This window comes from Anopheles merus, chromosome 2R (genome assembly GCF_017562075.2).
Source record: "Anopheles merus strain MAF chromosome 2R, AmerM5.1, whole genome shotgun sequence".
Taxonomy (NCBI): Eukaryota; Metazoa; Arthropoda; class Insecta; order Diptera; family Culicidae; genus Anopheles; species Anopheles merus.
In genome coordinates this window covers 36,680,579-36,698,531 of record NC_054082.1, presented here as the reverse complement: position 1 = coordinate 36,698,531, position 17,953 = coordinate 36,680,579, and the positions used below count along the sequence as shown (strand labels likewise).

Sequence of the window (17,953 nt, the reverse complement as noted above, 5' to 3'; positions counted from 1 at the left end):
ATTTTTTGTAATAACATTTTTGATAATTAAACCGTAAATTTATGTTTCCATTTTTAGCTCCATTTTTGTATTGTTCATGCTAAATTTGAGTAATTTTCTACAACTTCACAGTCAACGGGGATGTCCAAATGCGACCATTGGCTAGAAAACAAATCCTTTCACCTCGCCTCAATTTCCTTTCATCTACACTCCACGAAAAGCGCGTCCGAGGGGCAGATTTGACGCGTGCCATTCCGATAAACTGGCTCGATCGTGCGTGGTGTGTGCGTGTGCAGAGCGCCAGGAGTGTTGGGCGATTTTAGATCGACGCGATTCAGTCGTCCGACCAACTGACCAGTGTTGTGCAAATTGGAAATGAAACAATAGACACGCGCGACACCGAACGGAAAAAGTGTTTGTAAGTTTCTTGCACCAGTGTATGTGTTTATGTGTGCGTGTGTGCTGGATTGTTTAGGAAGTGGTCCCGGGGGAAGCGGGTAATGCAGTTCGGGCAAGGCAACACAAAGGGACACCTGACTGTGTGGTGCACCGTGATGGAAAAGTTGTTTTGCCCTGTTGTCACCAAGCCTACAGTTGCTCCTCCGGGGCAGTGCTGTTGTTAGCGCGGTGGTGGAAGGCGAGGAATGGTTTGCAGTGGAAAGTGGTTTTAAAACGAAACCCCTTTGCCCCATCACCCATCGAAGAAGGGCAGATTTCCATTCCGTTGCTCGGTGCTCCACTTTGCTCAGCAGCAGCAGCATCATCACAGTAGCAGCAGCCCCAAGCGAATCATGGATAGCTGGAGAACTGTCAAAACAGTGCAAACCCGCTGCTGCTAACAAAACGGGGGCAAATTCTACGCGTGCAGTTAAATCTGTTTAATTAGACAAATCGTAACTCTTCCATCGCATTCGCTGCAGGACGATACGTCTCGCGACAGCACTCCCGGGTGCTGAATCATCAAGCAGACCGCTCGGGGCGTACTGGCACAGAAATACAGAAAGAAAATATGTCTGGGTGCGGTCGGGACGCGTAAACTATACAGGGGCATCTGTACAACACAGTGAAAACTATACGGGGCCAGAGCAGTGACGGAAGCACACCGAAACGGCAAGAACAGGCTCCCTCGCATTACCAGCCAGCGGGTGCAGTTTTTGCTGAGCCAAGCTCGATTATTCTTGCTTATCGCACAGTGTCGGTCGGCCGTACGTGTGTGCAGTCAAAAAGAATCGTCGAATCCCCGCTGTGCGTGTGTGATTGTGTGTGAGTGTGTGTGAGTGTGTGTGAGTGTGTGTGTGTTTCTGTGCACGTTCGTGCATGCGTGTCAAGGAATTTAAGGAAAGCAACAACTAATCAATGATCGATAGAGGGCTGTAACCGGAAGCCCTCCCGTGGGCCGGTCAGTAGAGTGGCAACGGCGGGCGGTGGTGGCGGCTGCGGTGGCGGCACATTTTATTGAACAATCAGCGCATCACAACAACTGCTGTGTAAAGGCGGGGTTGCTAGCAAGTAGTTCATGTTACCAACGGGCAAACGGGAAGAAGCAGACGAAACCGCTGCTGTCTGTATTTCCGTTTTTTTTGGAGATTCGGAGCGAAAAAAGAACAACAACATTCTCCAGCTACGACGTCGTGATCTCATTTCGTGCCAGTATTTCTAGTGTTTGTCAACCGCGACGGGGTGGGGTTGCGGATAGGAGAGAGGGAGTGTGTGGTGGCAGCATCCAATAATTGCTTCCCCGCGAAAAGAGGGCAGTGGCCCGGTAGGGTGTTTTAGCATATTTCGGTTCTAATAAGCCAGCGACACTGAGTTAGTAGCGGGCCATCCCAGATAGTGTGTGTGTGCGTGCGTGCGTGTGTGTTACTATGTGAGCGAAGGGAAAAGAGTGCCGCAGAAAGAGATCGTTTGGATGGTGTCATTCCGTAGAATCACACAGGTTCTTTGTTGCCGTGCAGCTTTTTTTCCCTTATTCTCGCAGTGCAAGTGCAGACCCGGGAACGACGTCTCTCTCACTGCACAAGTGCAGACCTCCATGTGTATGTGTGTGTGTGTGTATGGTTGTGATGGTAGAGAGTTTTCTGGTGCCGAAATCCGTGATTAATGTAACGTTGGTTCTAATGCTTTGTTATACATTTTTTTTCATATTCATAGGGTGTGAAGAACGGGTCGAATTTCTAGCAGCAGTTGAAACCACGAACGTCGTCACTCGTAAACTGTTTGTTTTAGAAGTGCGTACAGTGTGCATTTGTGTGTGTGTCTGTGTGTTTGCAGCGTTGTCAAGCTAGGCAGATCGTGGTGTGTCATAGCAACGGAAAAGGGCTGGCAGCCGGCCGGGACAAGAGGGAAACGATAAAGCAGAATACAGAAGCAGCGAACGCGCGCGCGTCTGCATTAATTACTAAACCGGGCGGCGAGGACCATCCACGTACCCACTGCCGAACAGCAAATCGTACGGCAACAACTGGGAAGGAACGAAGTCACTCCAAGCAAGACGACGACGACGGCGACGGTCGTGCACACAATCGCTCCACTCGGCGTGGCCTTTGAGCTAGGGTAGAGAAGAATCAAATCATCATCATCATCGTTAGTAGATTCGTCATACTTCTTGCGCTGCCGCGCAACATCTGTACCCTGCCCGTAGTTTCCGCCCCGGTTGCGGCTGCCCGGTCTGCTCAATGCATCTGCCCGCCTTACGACGACGGTGTACCACTATCGGTGGCTAGGCAAGTGGTCGTACACGAGTACACTGCAGGTACTACTAGACGTAGCTGTGCTGCGCGCCCAACCTTCCCAGACCGCGCGGACTGCCGTTGCGTGCGCGATGGATAATTCGCGTAATGAGTCGAAAATGTCGCGACTGGCCGACTATTTCGTCATCGTTGGATACGATCACGAGAAAGAGCGTAAGTCAAACCATGTTGAGGGGGGGGGGGACGCAGATTTACTTTTTGCTTATTTTTTTTCCTTCTTTTCATAAAATATTTGTCCTGCGTTTGCCCTGTGTACCGTTCAGCAATAGCGCCATCAACGCGTCGCGGAAACATGACCGATAGAACGTGCAGCAATTAGATGGTCGCAAAAGCAGCGAATATAGCTTTATCAGTCTGCGGGTGCCCTTTAGGTGGCTAAAACCGTTGACTGTGATCACAGACAGCTGTCCTTTTTGCTGTGCGCGCTTCACTGTGCGCCAGTGAGTGGCAGCGCTATGGTAAATAGTGTGGACACATTTGAACAAATATGCAGCGCAACAAGCTTTGCTGTGGCAACCACACATGGTTTCTGCATTCCACTGCACCGCCAGCGGCCAGACGGCGCGGTGTGGTTTTGATGTGCATTCTACGCGGTTTGCAGTGCCAGTGTGTCGTTTTTCTACAATGCTGCTCATTGTCGCAGTGTGGCCCTTCGCTAGGGCAGTATTATCTATGTATCGTCGAACGGCCCCTCAATCCCTGCGACTCACACACGCTCAGAGGAACAGTAGAATTGCTAATAAATTTATAACGGAAGATTATCGGAGTACTGCCACCGATATCAGCAAACGATAAGCAATACAGGACACTAAAAGCAACGATAAAAAAGGTATCGCATGCTTATCTTCTACATTGTGCAGCATTGCAAAAGAAACATCTCATCGATTGCAGCTATGATAAGAACAAGCGTGATGGAAGGCGTTCCCTTTGGGACGCATCTAGGCGTAGATCGATCATTTGATCCTATCGCACACAGGCGAACTCATCTCGCACACAACGCGTGGCGCAGCCGCCGTTTCGCGCTCGTTACGCGCTGGAATGCATTTAAATGTGACCCTTGCCGTTGCCCCAATAGACCCCGGACACATCTTTCTAACACGACTAATCAAACCAATTTTCTTCTCTTTTTTTTCATCGCTTCATACTATGTACCCTCCAAGTCGCAATCAATAGTGGACATTCTTTTGTAGTTGTGTGAGCAAAACCGTACAGAGATAGAGATCAACGATTGATGGTGGGATGCTAATGGACAGAGCATGAATTTCTCTGATAGGAGCCGAATGTATAACGTTACTATCTATCTGGAAGGCTTTTGTTAGCTTTGGGTGTACGTGGAGCATGGTTTTGCCATTTGTATTGCAGCCGGTCTCATGGTACAGTCGTCAACTCGTACGACTTAACAACATGCCCGTCATGGGTTCAAGCCCCAACTAGACCGTGCCGCCATTCGCAGGACTGACTATCCTGCTATGAGGGGTAATCTAAAAGTCATTGAAAGCCAACCCCACACAAGTGGTACACGCAGGTCTTGACCGACAACGGTTGTTGAGCCAAAAAGAAGAAGAAGATTGCAAATATAAAAATTAGCAAAATTTAGAAGATTTCTAAAAAGAACTCATCTTTCTTCTTCTGCTCATTAGTAAAATGTAATATTAAAATTATTTGCCGAAGTCAAAAGTGTTTTTAAAAACATTTCCTATTGGAAAAAAAAACTCATTAAAGCCACGTTTTCCAATGCCCTTGGGCGGAAACCTTTAATGGAATTAAACAGATCGGCAATAAAAACCACTCGGATATCACGGCCATTTCTACTACTCTGTACTCTCCTTTTTATGGGCCCCCTTTTCCTTTCCTCCCTCTTTATATTCGTGTGTGGGTGCTTTTGTGCGCGCTCCCCCTTTGACCACACATTTTCAGTTGGAATTTCCTTTTCGCGATCTTTCGATCGTAACGGAGTGAATTTTTTGTTGTTTCGTTGCACTAGTGTTGCCCATCCGTGTCCGGCCACTCGCGAGCTCCACTGGCGCCTGTGTTTGTTCCGCCACCCTTGTGGCTGGTGTTGTGATCAACTAACGACGCTAAATTGTGTTTCGCTAGCAAAGTTTTCCTCCCCGACACGTTCGCATTAAAGTCCAAAGCACAGCACAGCAAACAGAACAACCATTTACGCCCGACGTAGCGCTTATATAAAGAAGAAAACCTTCCCCCTTTTTCCGAAGTGAGAAAATGTGTTATGGGTTTGGAAGGAAGAAAAAAAAACATACAAAACATCGCTTCAATGTGTGTTTGTTTTTGTTTTTCAACCATCAAGCAGGTGGGGGGGCTTTTGCGTTACTTAAAGTGAGTTTCATTTTCGAATTCGCCGTGTGCGTTACACTGCCGCATGGCGAATTAATCGTTTCTGGTGACCGATAAAAGTAATGAAGTGAAACATTGCTGGGTTTATTCAATTAATTAACAGCAGTACTGTTAGGTGACGTTTTTGTGGGTATTTCCACATTTTTTTTTTGCAATTTTGAGCCATTTAATGCTGCACAAGAGAAGGACAACTACGTGTCGTACGGATGATGCATTCTCTCCGGGCGCGCGCTCGGGTTCAGCGTGACTCTCGTGTATCAACATTGCCTTTTTCCCTCCCCTTAAGAAATTGCGTCGATATAATTTATACGCTTCAAACCATCTAATCACACTCACCCACTCACTCACTTACCTACTGCTACACTGGCAATCACTAACATATCTCCCGCATTATAACCGGCCGCTGATCGTGTGCTGATGATGGTTTGCGCTCACTTTCGCCGATCGATCGGCACGCTTCTTCCCCACAGCGAACTTTGCGAAGAGTGGATGAAAAATGTGACTACAACTGCGCGAAAAACTCCACTCTTGCCTCGCTCGCGTAACAACGCATGGTGAAAATGAATGAAGAAAAGCATACGCACCGTGGTGGTGGCGGTGTAGCAGGTGGAAAACAGATGAAAATCTGCGCTACCCAAGCTTAGCTAAAGTGATGAGACAGGGAAAGGAAGGATTGCCACCGGTTGGTCAGTGTCAAAAGCAATACAAACCATTAGCGTTTCTCAGCTCTGGAACCGTTGGGGGGAGCCAATACTAAGAAAGAAGAGGGGGGAAAAAGGAAAGCGAACGGAACCATCACGATCACACTGCAGCTCCATTCCACATGAAGTACGTGGAGAGTGAAATCTAAATCAAGAGTACAGTGGAGGAATTTATTCGACTGGCGACCGGTGTGAAGCATATTGTTGGTGTGTTGGAGGGGTTTTTTCCTCACCAGAGGTCATAAACTGCTAGCGGGAAGAATGATGGTATGAAGGTAATGTGTGTGGGGTACGTTGGTGTTAGCAGCGTTCGGTCTGGATTTATTTGTTTGTTTACCTAAACTAAGCTAGTTCTTTGTCCGAAGCTCCATTTCACTCATTTGCTGAGGTATGCTGCATTTCGTTTACTTCATGTAACATTATGGCGATGACGGTATTACATTCATAATTTGCTCGTAAAGTTTAACGTTTTTGGCTGGTTGTTAAACTAAATAAAAAAAACCTCTTACGTCATTGGACTGACTCATCAAATATGCAGTCAATTGAATCATTTCTCATAACTACCACCTATGAGTTCGATTAAATGATATATTTGTTCAGAGTGTCTAATGGCAAACATGGCTCTGCTATTGGAAAGTTCAACATCTGGAACGTCTTATTTGGCTGGTGATTCCTACTATTTGATTTATTTGGCATTTTTGTTTGGCTTAAGCGGACTGTGTATACTTTGGGGTCTGCGTGGCATCCGTTTAGTCGAAATTAAAAAAAAAAAACACGTTTAGCCTTACTAGCACAGACTGAGTTATTTGTATGTTCTTCTCTATCCCTCTACTTAGTGATGGGTAAACTTGGCAAAAATCGACTACTATCCGACTCTGATAATTTCGGAATCGACTCCGGAAGATAGGTCCGTCCAGCATTACTGGGTTTTCTCATAGAACTCAAGATCGCGGGACCCTTTGTTGAATCGGCGGGAGTCGCAAGACTGACAAATATGCAGTTCCCGGTATCGTTATCGTTTTCACGTATCGTTCCGTAATTTTGCGATTGACTCGCACCGATACATCAAAGTGTCCTGCAATCTTGAGTTCTATCGGAAAACCCTGCATCCGGAGTCGTTTGGAATTGTACGGGATCGCCCGGAGTAGTTCGAAGTCGTCCGGAGTCATCCGGAGTCATTGGGAGTCGGAGTCATCCTGAGTAGTGATGGGTAATCCGGATCAGAGTCATGGATCAACTTCGACTCCGGTGCGCAAAATATGACTCCAGCTCCGCATCATAACTGGATTTGACTCCGGATCAGTACGGATCAATCCGGATCAGTCCGGATCAGTCCGGATCAGTTCGGATCAGTCCGGATCAGTTCGGATCAGTACGTGTAAATTGTTATACCTTATTGTACATAGAGTCGCCCGGAATCGGCCGGAGTCGTTTGGAGTTGGAGTCATCCGAAGTCGTTCGACATCGTCGGGGTCGTCCGGAATCGGCCGGAGTCATCCGAAGTCGCTCTGAGTCGTTCGGAGTCGTCTGAGTCGTCCAAAATCGTCCTGAGTCGTCGGGAATCGGTTAGAGTCCTTTGTTTCGAAGGACGACTCAGGCCGACTCCTGACGACTCCGATCCCAAACGCCTCTGGGAAACTTCGTACAACTCCGAACCACTCCGGACGACTCCGGACGACTCCGGACGACTTCGGACGACTCCGGACGACTCCGGACGACTCCGGACGACTCCGGACGACTCCGGACGACTCCGGACGACTCCGGACGACTCCGGACGACTCCGGACGACTCCGGACGACTCCGGACGACTCCGGCCGACTCGGGATGACTCTGGATGACTCGGACTCTCAACGACTCCGGCCGACTCCGAACGACTCCGACTTCGGGCAGAACTAGTAATTCGAATTTTGCCGTAGTCGGAATCGGACTAACAATAGCCGGAGTCGAATTGGAGTCGTGTGTGTGCTCCAAAGAGCACTTCACTACCCCTACTGGCTTGCATACTTGTAAGGTACTGCTACTTTTTTACGGAATCTACAATAAATTAGGTCAAATCAGTTAGGTGTATTTGAGAGGCAAAATTGTTTTAATTGAGTATGTTCATATAACCATGCTTGAGCGAACTTTCTATTGGGTTGTGCAATCTTTCTCCAGATGCAGTTCTATGTACTCATTTTGTAACATTTTGTCCTATTGACTTTCCCAGGAACCGGTTCGAGGAGTGGAAAAATTATTCAAAGATTTCCCGAGAAAGATTGGCCCGACACACCGTTCATAGAAGGAATAGAATTGGTATGTTTTGGAAATCTAAAGTTGCAAGTAACACGGCTGATCGTTTCCAATTCACTTTGCAGTTCTGTCAGCCACAAGGATGGGCCCTCTCCACGATTCGCCAGGAGCCCCAGTTCTTTGTGTCGGTGCTCACCGACATGGATGGCAACCGGCATTACTGTGCGTGCCTGAGCTTCAACGAAACGATCGCTATCACGCCGAGCAAACCGATCGACGAGGAGGAGGAGGACGACAATCTGTCCCCGTCGGGCGGCGGACCAGCAGGCGGCGGCGTGCTGGCCAACAGTGGTCCGCCCTCCATCACGCACCATAGCATCATGTATGCGCCCAAGTGTCTCGTAATCGTCTCGCGGCTGGAGTACATCGAAGCGTTTCGCAACTGTCTCGGCACGATCTACACGGTGTACCTGGAGAGTCTGAAGTTTCAGCTGCACTACCTGATCGGCAGCATTCTTGGCTGCATACAGGTGCCGCCGCCCGGTGGACCGCCGGTACGCTTTTCGATCGGTGCGGGCGACAAGCAGATCCTGCAGCCGCCGCTCTCAAACACGCTGCCTGTGACCGGATCGTGCGTCAGCGTGCTGTTCCACCAGCTCGGCATCAAGAACGTGATGTTGCTGTTCTGCGCCGTCATGACCGAGCACAAGATACTGTTTCACTCGACCAGCTACACGCGCCTTACGGACAGCTGCCGGGCGCTGACCGCGCTAATGTACCCGTTCCGGTACAGTCTCGTTTACATTCCGATACTGCCCGCCTCGCTGCTGGAGGTGCTGACGATGCCGACCACCTTTATCATGGGCATCCACAGCTCGTTGCGGTCGGAGATAAGCGAAATACTGGACGTGATCGTGGCCGATCTCGACGGTGGATCGATACACATTCCCGAGTCGCTGGTGCCACCGATCGCCCGGCTGCCGGCTTCGCTCTGGGACTCGACCGAGCATGCGCTGCGGATGGTGCTGCATCCGGAGCTGGCGCTGGCAGATCTCGCCTTTCCGGCCGGCAGCAGTCTGCACGGCCCGGGGCTAAACAACAACATCAACCAGAGCATGGCGATGGCACCGATCGGCGGCGGCATTAGCAACGGGTACAGCTTCCGCGAGCAGAAGAACGACATTATGCTGGACAAGGAAATACGGGCCGTGTTTATGCGCCTGTTTGCCCAGCTGCTGCAGGGTTACCGGTCCTACCTCACGCTCATTCGCATCAACCCGAAACCGATCATACAGTTCCATCGGGCCGGCTTTCTCGGAGCGCGCGAGCTGGTGGACTGCGAGTTTCTGTCGCGCGTGCTGGACAGCATGTTCTTCACGGGGTTTGTGACCGAGCGCGGTCCACCGTGGCGTGCGTGCGATGCGTGGGACGAACTGTACAGCACGATGAACGATCTGCTCAAGTCGGAATTGCTCGATCCCGCCCTGGTGCTGGTCCACATACAGGATCTCGCGAAGCAGCTGTACGCGAACGAGTACCCGAACCCGCAGCCCTTTCAGCAGAAAATTCTGCGCCCCCCAGACGGCGCGTTCGCGCGTATTCATCAACCCCCGATGCCGCTGATCGACGCGCAGGAGGTACAGAACGTGATCAACGATGGGCTGCAGGCGAATGATTTGCAGTCGCGCATGCAGCCAGTGCGGGTCAAGCTGCGCATCGTACCGATGGGACCGTACCTGAAGCCGGCCCCGCAGGAAACGCGCCCGACCGTGAACAACAGCGCCCGCAAGCTGGAGGTGCTGCGCAACTGCATCAGCTGCATCTTTGACAATAAGATCACGGAGGCGCGCAAGAGCTTCCCGGCGGTGCTGCGGATACTGAAGCAGAGGGAGGCCCGGCTCACCATGTGCCGCGAGCTGGCTAAGATCGGGCAGGGCAACAAGCAGCTCGACCATCAGCAGTTCGATCTCGTAATCAAGCTGATGAACCGTGCGCTGCAGGACGACTCGGCGAAGGACGAGTACGGGGTGGCGGCGGCACTGCTGCCGCTGTCCTCGCTGTTTTGCCGCAAGCTGTGCACGGGCGTGATACAGTTCGCGTACACCTGCATCCAGGACCACCCGGTGTGGAAGTCGCAACAGTTCTGGGAGGACGCCTACTACCAGGAGGTGCAGACCGCGATCAAGGAGCTGTACCTGCCGCTAGCGAACTGGCCCAAGCCGAGCGGAATCGGGGGTGGCATCGGTGGTGGCGGCCTTGCGGACAGCAGCGCCCTGCTGTCGCAGTCCATGTCGCGCGACAAGCTGGACCGTGCGTCGTTGCTGTCGCGCGCCCAGGAACCGTCGGCGCTGGAGATTGCTGCCGACCAGATGGGCAAGTGGGCCACGATGGACGCGGTCACGCAGAAGGAGCTGACGAACAAGGAGGAAAGCACGCTGTACAGCCACGCGATACACTACGCCTACCGGATGGTGTACCTGCTGGTGCCGCAGGACGTCGGCGGGGCCGTCGGCCGGGTGCAGCGCGACAAAGACGGCCGGCATCTCGAGGACGACACGAGCGTGTCGAACAGTGTGATCGAGTCGCGCAGCCACAACAGCGACCACAACAGCGACGAAGGGTTCGAGGAGCACGATCCGGGCGAGACGGGCAGCGCGGTCACCAAGATGGTTTGCAAGTTCATCGATCGCGTCTGCACCGAGGGCAACGTGACGGCGGAGCACGTGCGCAACCTGCACCAGATGGTGCCGGGCACGATCCAGATGCACATCGAGACGCTGGAGGCGGTCGCGCGGGAAGCGAAGCGCATACCGCCGATCCAGAAGCCGAAGCTCCAGTACCCGGTGCTGCTGCAGGAGGAGAAGATTATCGGCGAGCTGCGTGCGTACCTGCTGGCGGACGGGCGGGAAGACAAGGAGGGCGGCAGCAGCGGGACGATGCTGCCGGCGGAGGGTGCCCTCTTCCTCACCAACTATCGGGTGGTGTTCCGCGGGTCGCCGTGCGATTCGTACTCGTGCGAGCAGAGCGTGGTGCGCGCGTTCCCCATCTCTTCGCTCACCAAGGAGAAGCGGCTGACGGTGATCTATCTGCAGCATCTCGAACAGGTGCTGCCGGAGGGGATGCAGCTGCGGTCCTGCACCTTCCAGCTGATAAAGGTCGCATTCGACGAGGAGGTGCCGCAGGAGCAGGTCGACGCGTTCCGCAAGGCGGTGCACAAGATCCGCCATCCGGAGGACGAGTTCGGGCACTTTGCGTTTGCGACGCACGGGCTGGCCCATCCGGGGCTGCTCGGGCCGGGCCACAAGGTGAAGGAGAAGAACGCCACGTTGAAGGATTTCGCGAAGAAAACGCTCCTGCGGACGGCAATGAAGGCCGGGTTTAAGCAGAAGGCGGGCGCCACCAAGCGCAAATACATACTGCCCGGCGCGGTCGAGTATGACGATGCGTACGGTAGCGGTGGGCTGCTGGGGGTCGGTGGCCCGAGTGGAGGTGGCAGCTCCGGGGGCGGTGGAGGCGGTATGGGTGAGAGCAACAACAATAACGACGACGACGACGTGTCGGACGAGGGAACCGATACGCTTCCACGCGTGCACGTGAAGGACGTGGAGCGGCTGAAGGAGCGTAGCTACGTTCGCGACTGGTTGCGGCTGGGGCTGGGCGATGTGCAGACGACCGGTTACCGGATTTCACCCGTCAACAGCAACTACAGCATCTGCCGGACGTACCCGGCGATGCTGGTGTGCCCGAAGGAGGTGACGGACGATTCGCTGCGATGCATGGCGCGGTGCTACAAGCAGCACCGCATACCGGTGGCAACTTGGCGACATCGGAACGGAGCCACGCTGCTGCGTGGCGCCATCCCGCAGGCCAAGGGCGTGATGGGGATGCTTAAGGGCCATCCCGGTTCGGCGAATGCGTCCACGGATAGTACGAGCTTCCAGGAGCAGGATCGCTACTTCGTACAGGTGATCAAAATGACACCGCACACCCGCACCATTCGCCATCAGGCGTGGGGCGGACTGTCCGACTCGAACATCTCGCTCGACTCGCTCGCCCTCGCCGCGAGCAATCTGATGACGCGCTCGGACATGTCCACACTCACGCCGGACACGGGACGGAAGCAACATCACCACGGGCATCACGAGGCGGGCAACGGTGGGGCCAATGCTGGCGGCGGCGGCGGCGGTCTGTATTCGATCAACAATTCCTCATTCTCCAGCTTCGGAGCGATGCGATCGAACATCGTGAAGTCGAACAAGTGGGCATCGCTGAAACCGAACCGCAACTCGACGTCGGCAGCGGTCGGCGCCGGTCCCGATTCGACCAGCCTGCGGGACGTGAACCATTGGGAGCGGGACGGTGCCGGCGGTAGCCATCACCATCACCACCATCTTCACCACGGTGGAGGGGCAGGGCCGGGACATCCAGGTGGCGGCCAGCAGTCGCACTACGCATTCCAGCGCGTTCCGCTCTACTTTCTGGGCGAAAAGTCCCAGTCCAAGTCGGCGAAGCTGTCGGAAATGTACGCCGAGTTCATTCCGGTCGACTACACGGACGTGCGGCATTCGCGCACGGCGTTCAAAAAGCTGATGCGTGCCTGCCTGCCGTCCTGCGACACGAACGAGCCGGACCAAACGTTCGCCAAGCTGGTGGAGCAGTCGGACTGGCTGCAACAGATTCGCGGCCTGCTGCAGCTCTCCGGCGCCGTGGTCGATCTGATGGACCTGCAGGAATCGAGCGTGACGCTAGCGCTCGAGGACGGGTGGGACGTGACGGCGCAAATTTCCTCCCTCGCGCAGCTCTGTCTCGATCCGTACTATCGCACGATCGAGGGCTTCCGGGTGCTGATCGAGAAGGAGTGGCTCGCGTTCGGGCATCGGTTTGGCCATCGCAGCAATCTGAAGCCGAACTCCAGCTCCGGCTCCCCGTTTGCGCCGACGTTCCTGCAGTTCCTGGATGCGGTGCACCAGATACAGCAGCAGTTTCCGCTGGCGTTCGAGTTTAACGCGTTTTACCTGCGCTTCCTGGCGTACCATCATGTGTCGTGCCGGTTCCGCACGTTCCTGTTCGACTGCGAGCTGGAGCGGGTCGATTTTGGCATAACGGCGATCGACGATAAGCGCGGCTCGCTCAATTCGCACCACAAGCACGTGGTGGAAGCGCTCACGATTTCCGACGACGATAATCTCATCTATCCCGGCATGGGCGGCGGTAGCGGTGGTGGCAACGGCGGTGTGCCGGGAAGTGGTGGCCCCGGTGGCCCCATCGGCGGTTCTTCGGCGGGTGGCGGCAGCGGCGGTGGCGGCGGTGGCGTGCTGGGCGGCGCCAGAAACACCAACACGCAAAAGTTTGGTCCCTCGCTGTTCGACTACATCGAACGGCAGCATGCCAAGTCGCCCATGTTTTACAACTTTATGTACACTCCCGATCCGGAACGGACGGTGTTGCGGCCGCAGAGCGCGATATCGGTGCTGGAGATTTGGTCGTACTATCTCGGGGAGGAGCTCGCCCAGGGACCGCCGTACGATCCGGAGCTGGTCGGTAGCGACAATATGGAGGACGACTGTGATTACATGTACTCGACGGCGGCGGGCGGTGGCGGCGGGCCGGGCAATGCTGGCAGCTTGGGTAGCACCAGCGGTACCGGCGGTCCGTCCGGGGCGATGATGCTCCGACAGCCGAGACGCCGTGTGGTGACGGTGAACTATGACAGCTTGAGCCGGTACGAGGCGGACGCGTTCACCAAGCTGCTGGACGAGCTGAAGACGGCCGAGGCGGAGCGAGGGCTGTTGCCACAGAAGTGGCGCCAGGTGTGGGACAAGCTGGAGCCACCGCATTCGGATTCGCTCACCCGTCATGCGTCGTTCAGCAGTGCGCTGGTGCGCTCGCACGGTCGACTGCTGCACAAAAGGTAGGAACGGATTTGCGGCGCTGGCGTGTTTTACTTACTTCTGTTTCTGGCACACCATTACAGGTCAACGCTGGAAATTCTTATGCGCGGACGGCAGGCAGGATTCCATCAGGAGAACTTTTTGCATCCTCATCGCTTTGAAAAGCACGTGTACTCGGCACCGGTCAACTGTAACCACTGCGGTAACGTTCTCTGGGGCCCTTTGCTGAACGGTTTAAGGTAGGTGCGGAAGGAGGTTTTAGTTTGAAAACGATTTACTGAAATGAATTTCCCATTTCTTTTCTTTTTCGGTTTGGAAACAGGTGCGTTGATTGTGGCAATACCTATCATGAGAAATGTGCGGAATCGGTTCCGAAAAATTGTACCAAATACAAGGCGGTGGAAGGTGGCAATCAGCCGACGCTGGCCCGTACGCAGGGCGACAATAATAGCGTTTCGTCCAGTGTGAACACGACCAACACCAACAGTCAGCATTACTACGAACAGTACGACAGCAAGGTGGCGGACGATCGCACCCATGAAGGGTAAGCGGCATGGTAGTGCGGGAAGGGTAAATCTTATGTTTTAATCACTGTTGCCACCCCTCTTTACAGCTACCTCTACAAACGCGGCGCAATCTTAAAGAACTGGAAGCAGCGTTGGTTCGTGCTGGACTCGCACAAACATCAGCTGCGGTACTACGATACAATGGATGATTGTAGCTGCAAGGGGTATATAGGTAAGGCGGCATTTGGGTAGACAATCCCACACACTATTGAACTATAATGCACTGGTTTTTTTTGTTTTGTTACCCACAGAGCTGGCTGAAGTACAATCGGTCGCGCAAGCGCCACCACAAACAGCACCAGCACCCTCGAAGAAGATCGATGATCGTGCATTCTTCGACGTAAGTATACTTGACACGGCGGGTCGAATGCGACAGATGTTACAAGAAAATGTGCCCTTTCCACTTGCAGCTCAAAACAAGCCGCCGAACGTACAATTTCTACGCCCAGGAAGCGTCCAGCGCGCAGGAGTGGATCGAGAAAATTCAAGCCTGTCTGCAGTAAAGGCACCGTTGTCTACCTACCTCCCTCGTCCTCGGTATTAGGCTGATACTTTATATCGCGTAGAGCATTGAGTAGCACGGTCTCGAAGTATGTAGCTAAACGAAAATATTCGCATTCGCGTGGCAGAAGAGTCTAGTCTGTGTAAGCATGCCACCAATCATTATTTGATCCATTTTAGCTGTTTGCGGTATTTATTTTTGACTATCCTAGATGTCCTTCCGTTTTGTTTCGTTTCGAATTGCCTACAAGGTACTGCTGTCCGCTCGAGAAGAGGCGTGCTCGCACCGCTCTCTGTCCACCGCTATCGGTATTCGCTTATGAGCACCTCTCAACCTCTTCAATTTAGTAGTGGACGTAATAATCGTAATGCTCAACCGACAAAATGCCACGGAAATGCCAGCTGCGTTTGCCGTTTCAAAGGATCGAACGATAAACACACAGTTGCTTATCGGATCGGATGTATTTTAGATTCAGTTTTTCGTTTTGCTTTGGTTGACCGGAATGGACGACGCGGTGGCATTTGTTCCGGTAGATAGCTAATTTATTTAGCACTTGAGGCGATTTACACGCCTTCGAAGTGATGCGGGTTATCTCATTCTTTTACTGTTACTGTTAAGCTAAGACCCTTTGGTTTATTTGTTGTGTTTCATATCCTTCTGCTACGAACCCGGGGGACGGGAGGGGAGTTTATGAAATTTTAGATTTAGATGTCGCTCTGCGTGCAAACTGCTGCGCTCCACATCTACTGTATGATTTGTTTGTTTTCACTTTGCACCAAAGTGAAGAACGAATTCCCTCCCCAATCTTCCCGAAACGCATCGCTCAATAATCGGCAAGTGGGAGAACAGCCGTACAACAACTACTTGTGGCTATATCGGCTCGAAATATGGGAACCGTACGATCACAAGTAACGTTTTCTATTATTTAAATGTGATATGTGATGTAATAAGGTGACGTAGCACCAGCTGCAAAGGGTAAACTGTAAGCCGTAGCAATAGCGTGCACGCCTCCAAGAACGGGAGGTGTACATACCTCTATACACCAATAATCGATAATAACGTAAGAGTAGATAACAGCACATTGTCAGCTTTGTATCCGCAAGGTACACTATCGGGCTGTTGGTGGCAGCGCTCGACGAATGTATCGCTTTTTTTCCTTCCCTTTTGAAGTCGCAATGATTTGGGCGTTGTTACAGCTGCATCGTTAGTGTGTAAAATAAATGCTTATCAAAGCTCTAGGCTAAATCAAATTGATCAGTACCCGTCGCACCACCGGTACGATGTGTGCGTATCTGCCCGTTTCACGATATTCCCGATATATTAACCTATCGTTATTAAACGGGTTATGCCGACGACGTTTCATGCCGAGTGCCATGCCAGTCGATACTAAAGCATAGTCGATGTGTGTTTAGGGGGTGTATGTTTCGTAGGCTCCTACCATTTTTTTTGTCTTAAATTAAGAACCAACAACTGCCAGTGATCGGTGAAAAGCTGCGTTTTGTTTTCTGCCTTCACTTCCTATACATCCCACATTAGATGATATACTTCCAAAGATACGAGATATTAGAATGCTCTGTTTAGCAGAAGACTAGCCAGAAATCTTACTGTTGTAAATTAGCCGCTTAATTGCTTGAAATATGATCTGAAATGCAAAACACGCAAATAGGGACGGGAACACACACAAACAGGCGCGCAATGGGGGTACAGGGTTCGTTGTTACTTGTTATCGGATGGTTCGGAAAATTGCTACCAAGAATAGTTTACTTTGTAGATACACTGCGCTAAATTATTATCCGTTTGAGCTTAGCCTATTACCGATACCGAATTCATATCAGTTTTCAACAGGGTACAGGGTCGATGTTGTAGAAAGATAGTCAAACATCTTGCTCTTCAGCGCGTCCGCCAACCTGCTGTTCAATCTTCCCACCAACTGCTTTACTTAAACTTTTACGCATAGCATGACTATACGGGGCTGGAAATGGTTATTTTCCGAAGATTTACCGTCATACCACATTTAAAGGGAAAATCAATTTACACTGTCAAAGTTTTTGGTACATTCGAAAGAGCATCGATAAGGGTTCGTACATGCGTATTCAAGGTGGTAAGCAAGAGGCAAACCAAAAAAAAAAAAACGAAAACACAAAACCCGTGCTTCTATAAAGTACAGACAGCAGCAATATAATATTTGTGGTAGAAAGGCACACCAACTAAGTACGCACTCAAGTAAAACCGAAAGCGACCTCAAGCCGATCGTACATTCAGTTGCAAGGTCTGCCTGTTACAAGTGTATCTTGCGTATAAATAAATGTATGTTGTACAAAATGAAGCTAATGGGCTGGCAGATCGTAAATGAGTCCATCCGAACAAAGTCCGGCGAAATTTATCACGGACCAACTGTGCTAATATGGTTGCTAATATCTGCAACAAGCATCGGGAGATCGAACAGCGTGTTCTTGCAAGTAACCAACCAGACCACCTGCCATTTTTCACGAATTTATTACTACAATGATTTACTGCGATGATCACCTATAGAAACAACTATCCTTCTTCCACCAAAAGCGATCTAATATCGAGGAAATCTGAAAAAAAAACAAACTTTTTGCTACGCAATTATAGCTGATGCGTGGAACACAATACCACATGGCCGGTCTCGTAGTACGGTCGTCAAGACTACGAGTTAATTACATACACATCTTGGGTTGAAATCTTCTATAAACCGAGTCTCTTAAAAGCAGGACGGAAGGGCATATCTTCCATTCTCTTTCTTTGTTGGTCTGCTCTCGATACAGCCCGTCGTCATGATGTGACTCGTTCCTATCCTTGTAGACTCCCGATCTCCAATAAGTTTTACTAACCTATTGTAGCCAACAAACTTGTTGTGCTTCTCTGAGCCTTGACAACCTTATGGCATATGTCCCAGCCATGGAATCCTACCAATCCAGCATGCTTGAATAACACCGCCAAAGATTGTCTGGAA

The 17,953-nt window shown here is 51.8% G+C and overlaps 1 protein-coding gene across 12 annotated transcripts; it reads left to right on the top strand.

The window, feature by feature from the left end:
* The first annotated feature begins 185 nt into the window (after window positions 1–185).
* On the top strand, window positions 186–17,302 carry LOC121589059 (myotubularin-related protein 13). 12 transcript variants are annotated; one of them, XM_041907631.1, is made up of 9 exons: window positions 186–397; window positions 2,131–2,882; window positions 7,995–8,080; window positions 8,143–13,928; window positions 13,992–14,147; window positions 14,231–14,452; window positions 14,522–14,646; window positions 14,726–14,814; window positions 14,885–17,302. In XM_041907631.1, the coding sequence occupies exons 2-9, from the start codon at window positions 2,801–2,803 to the stop codon at window positions 14,975–14,977; spliced, it is 6,639 nt and encodes a 2,212-aa protein (XP_041763565.1). In that variant the 5' UTR covers window positions 186–397; window positions 2,131–2,800; the 3' UTR covers window positions 14,978–17,302. The 12 variants fall into 12 exon arrangements, with proteins under 12 accessions (XP_041763565.1, XP_041763569.1, XP_041763568.1 ...); XM_041907635.1 differs by lacking the exon at window positions 186–397 and adding an exon at window positions 683–846; XM_041907634.1 differs by lacking the exon at window positions 186–397 and adding an exon at window positions 683–872.
* Window positions 17,303–17,953: the final 651 nt, after the last annotated feature.

What these genes read in the sequence shown, in the direction of transcription:
- LOC121589059 (XM_041907631.1), top strand. Translation starts at nt 2,801, where the DNA reads ATGGATAATTCGCGTAATGAGTCGAAAATGTCGCGACTGGCCGACTAT. An exon ending in ATACGATCACGAGAAAGAGC is followed by an intron (nt 2,883 to 7,994) that starts GTAAGTCAAACC and finishes TGACTTTCCCAG; the next exon opens with GAACCGGTTCGAGGAGTGGA. An exon ending in TAGCTGCAAGGGGTATATAG is followed by an intron (nt 14,647 to 14,725) that starts GTAAGGCGGCAT and finishes TGTTACCCACAG; the next exon opens with AGCTGGCTGAAGTACAATCG.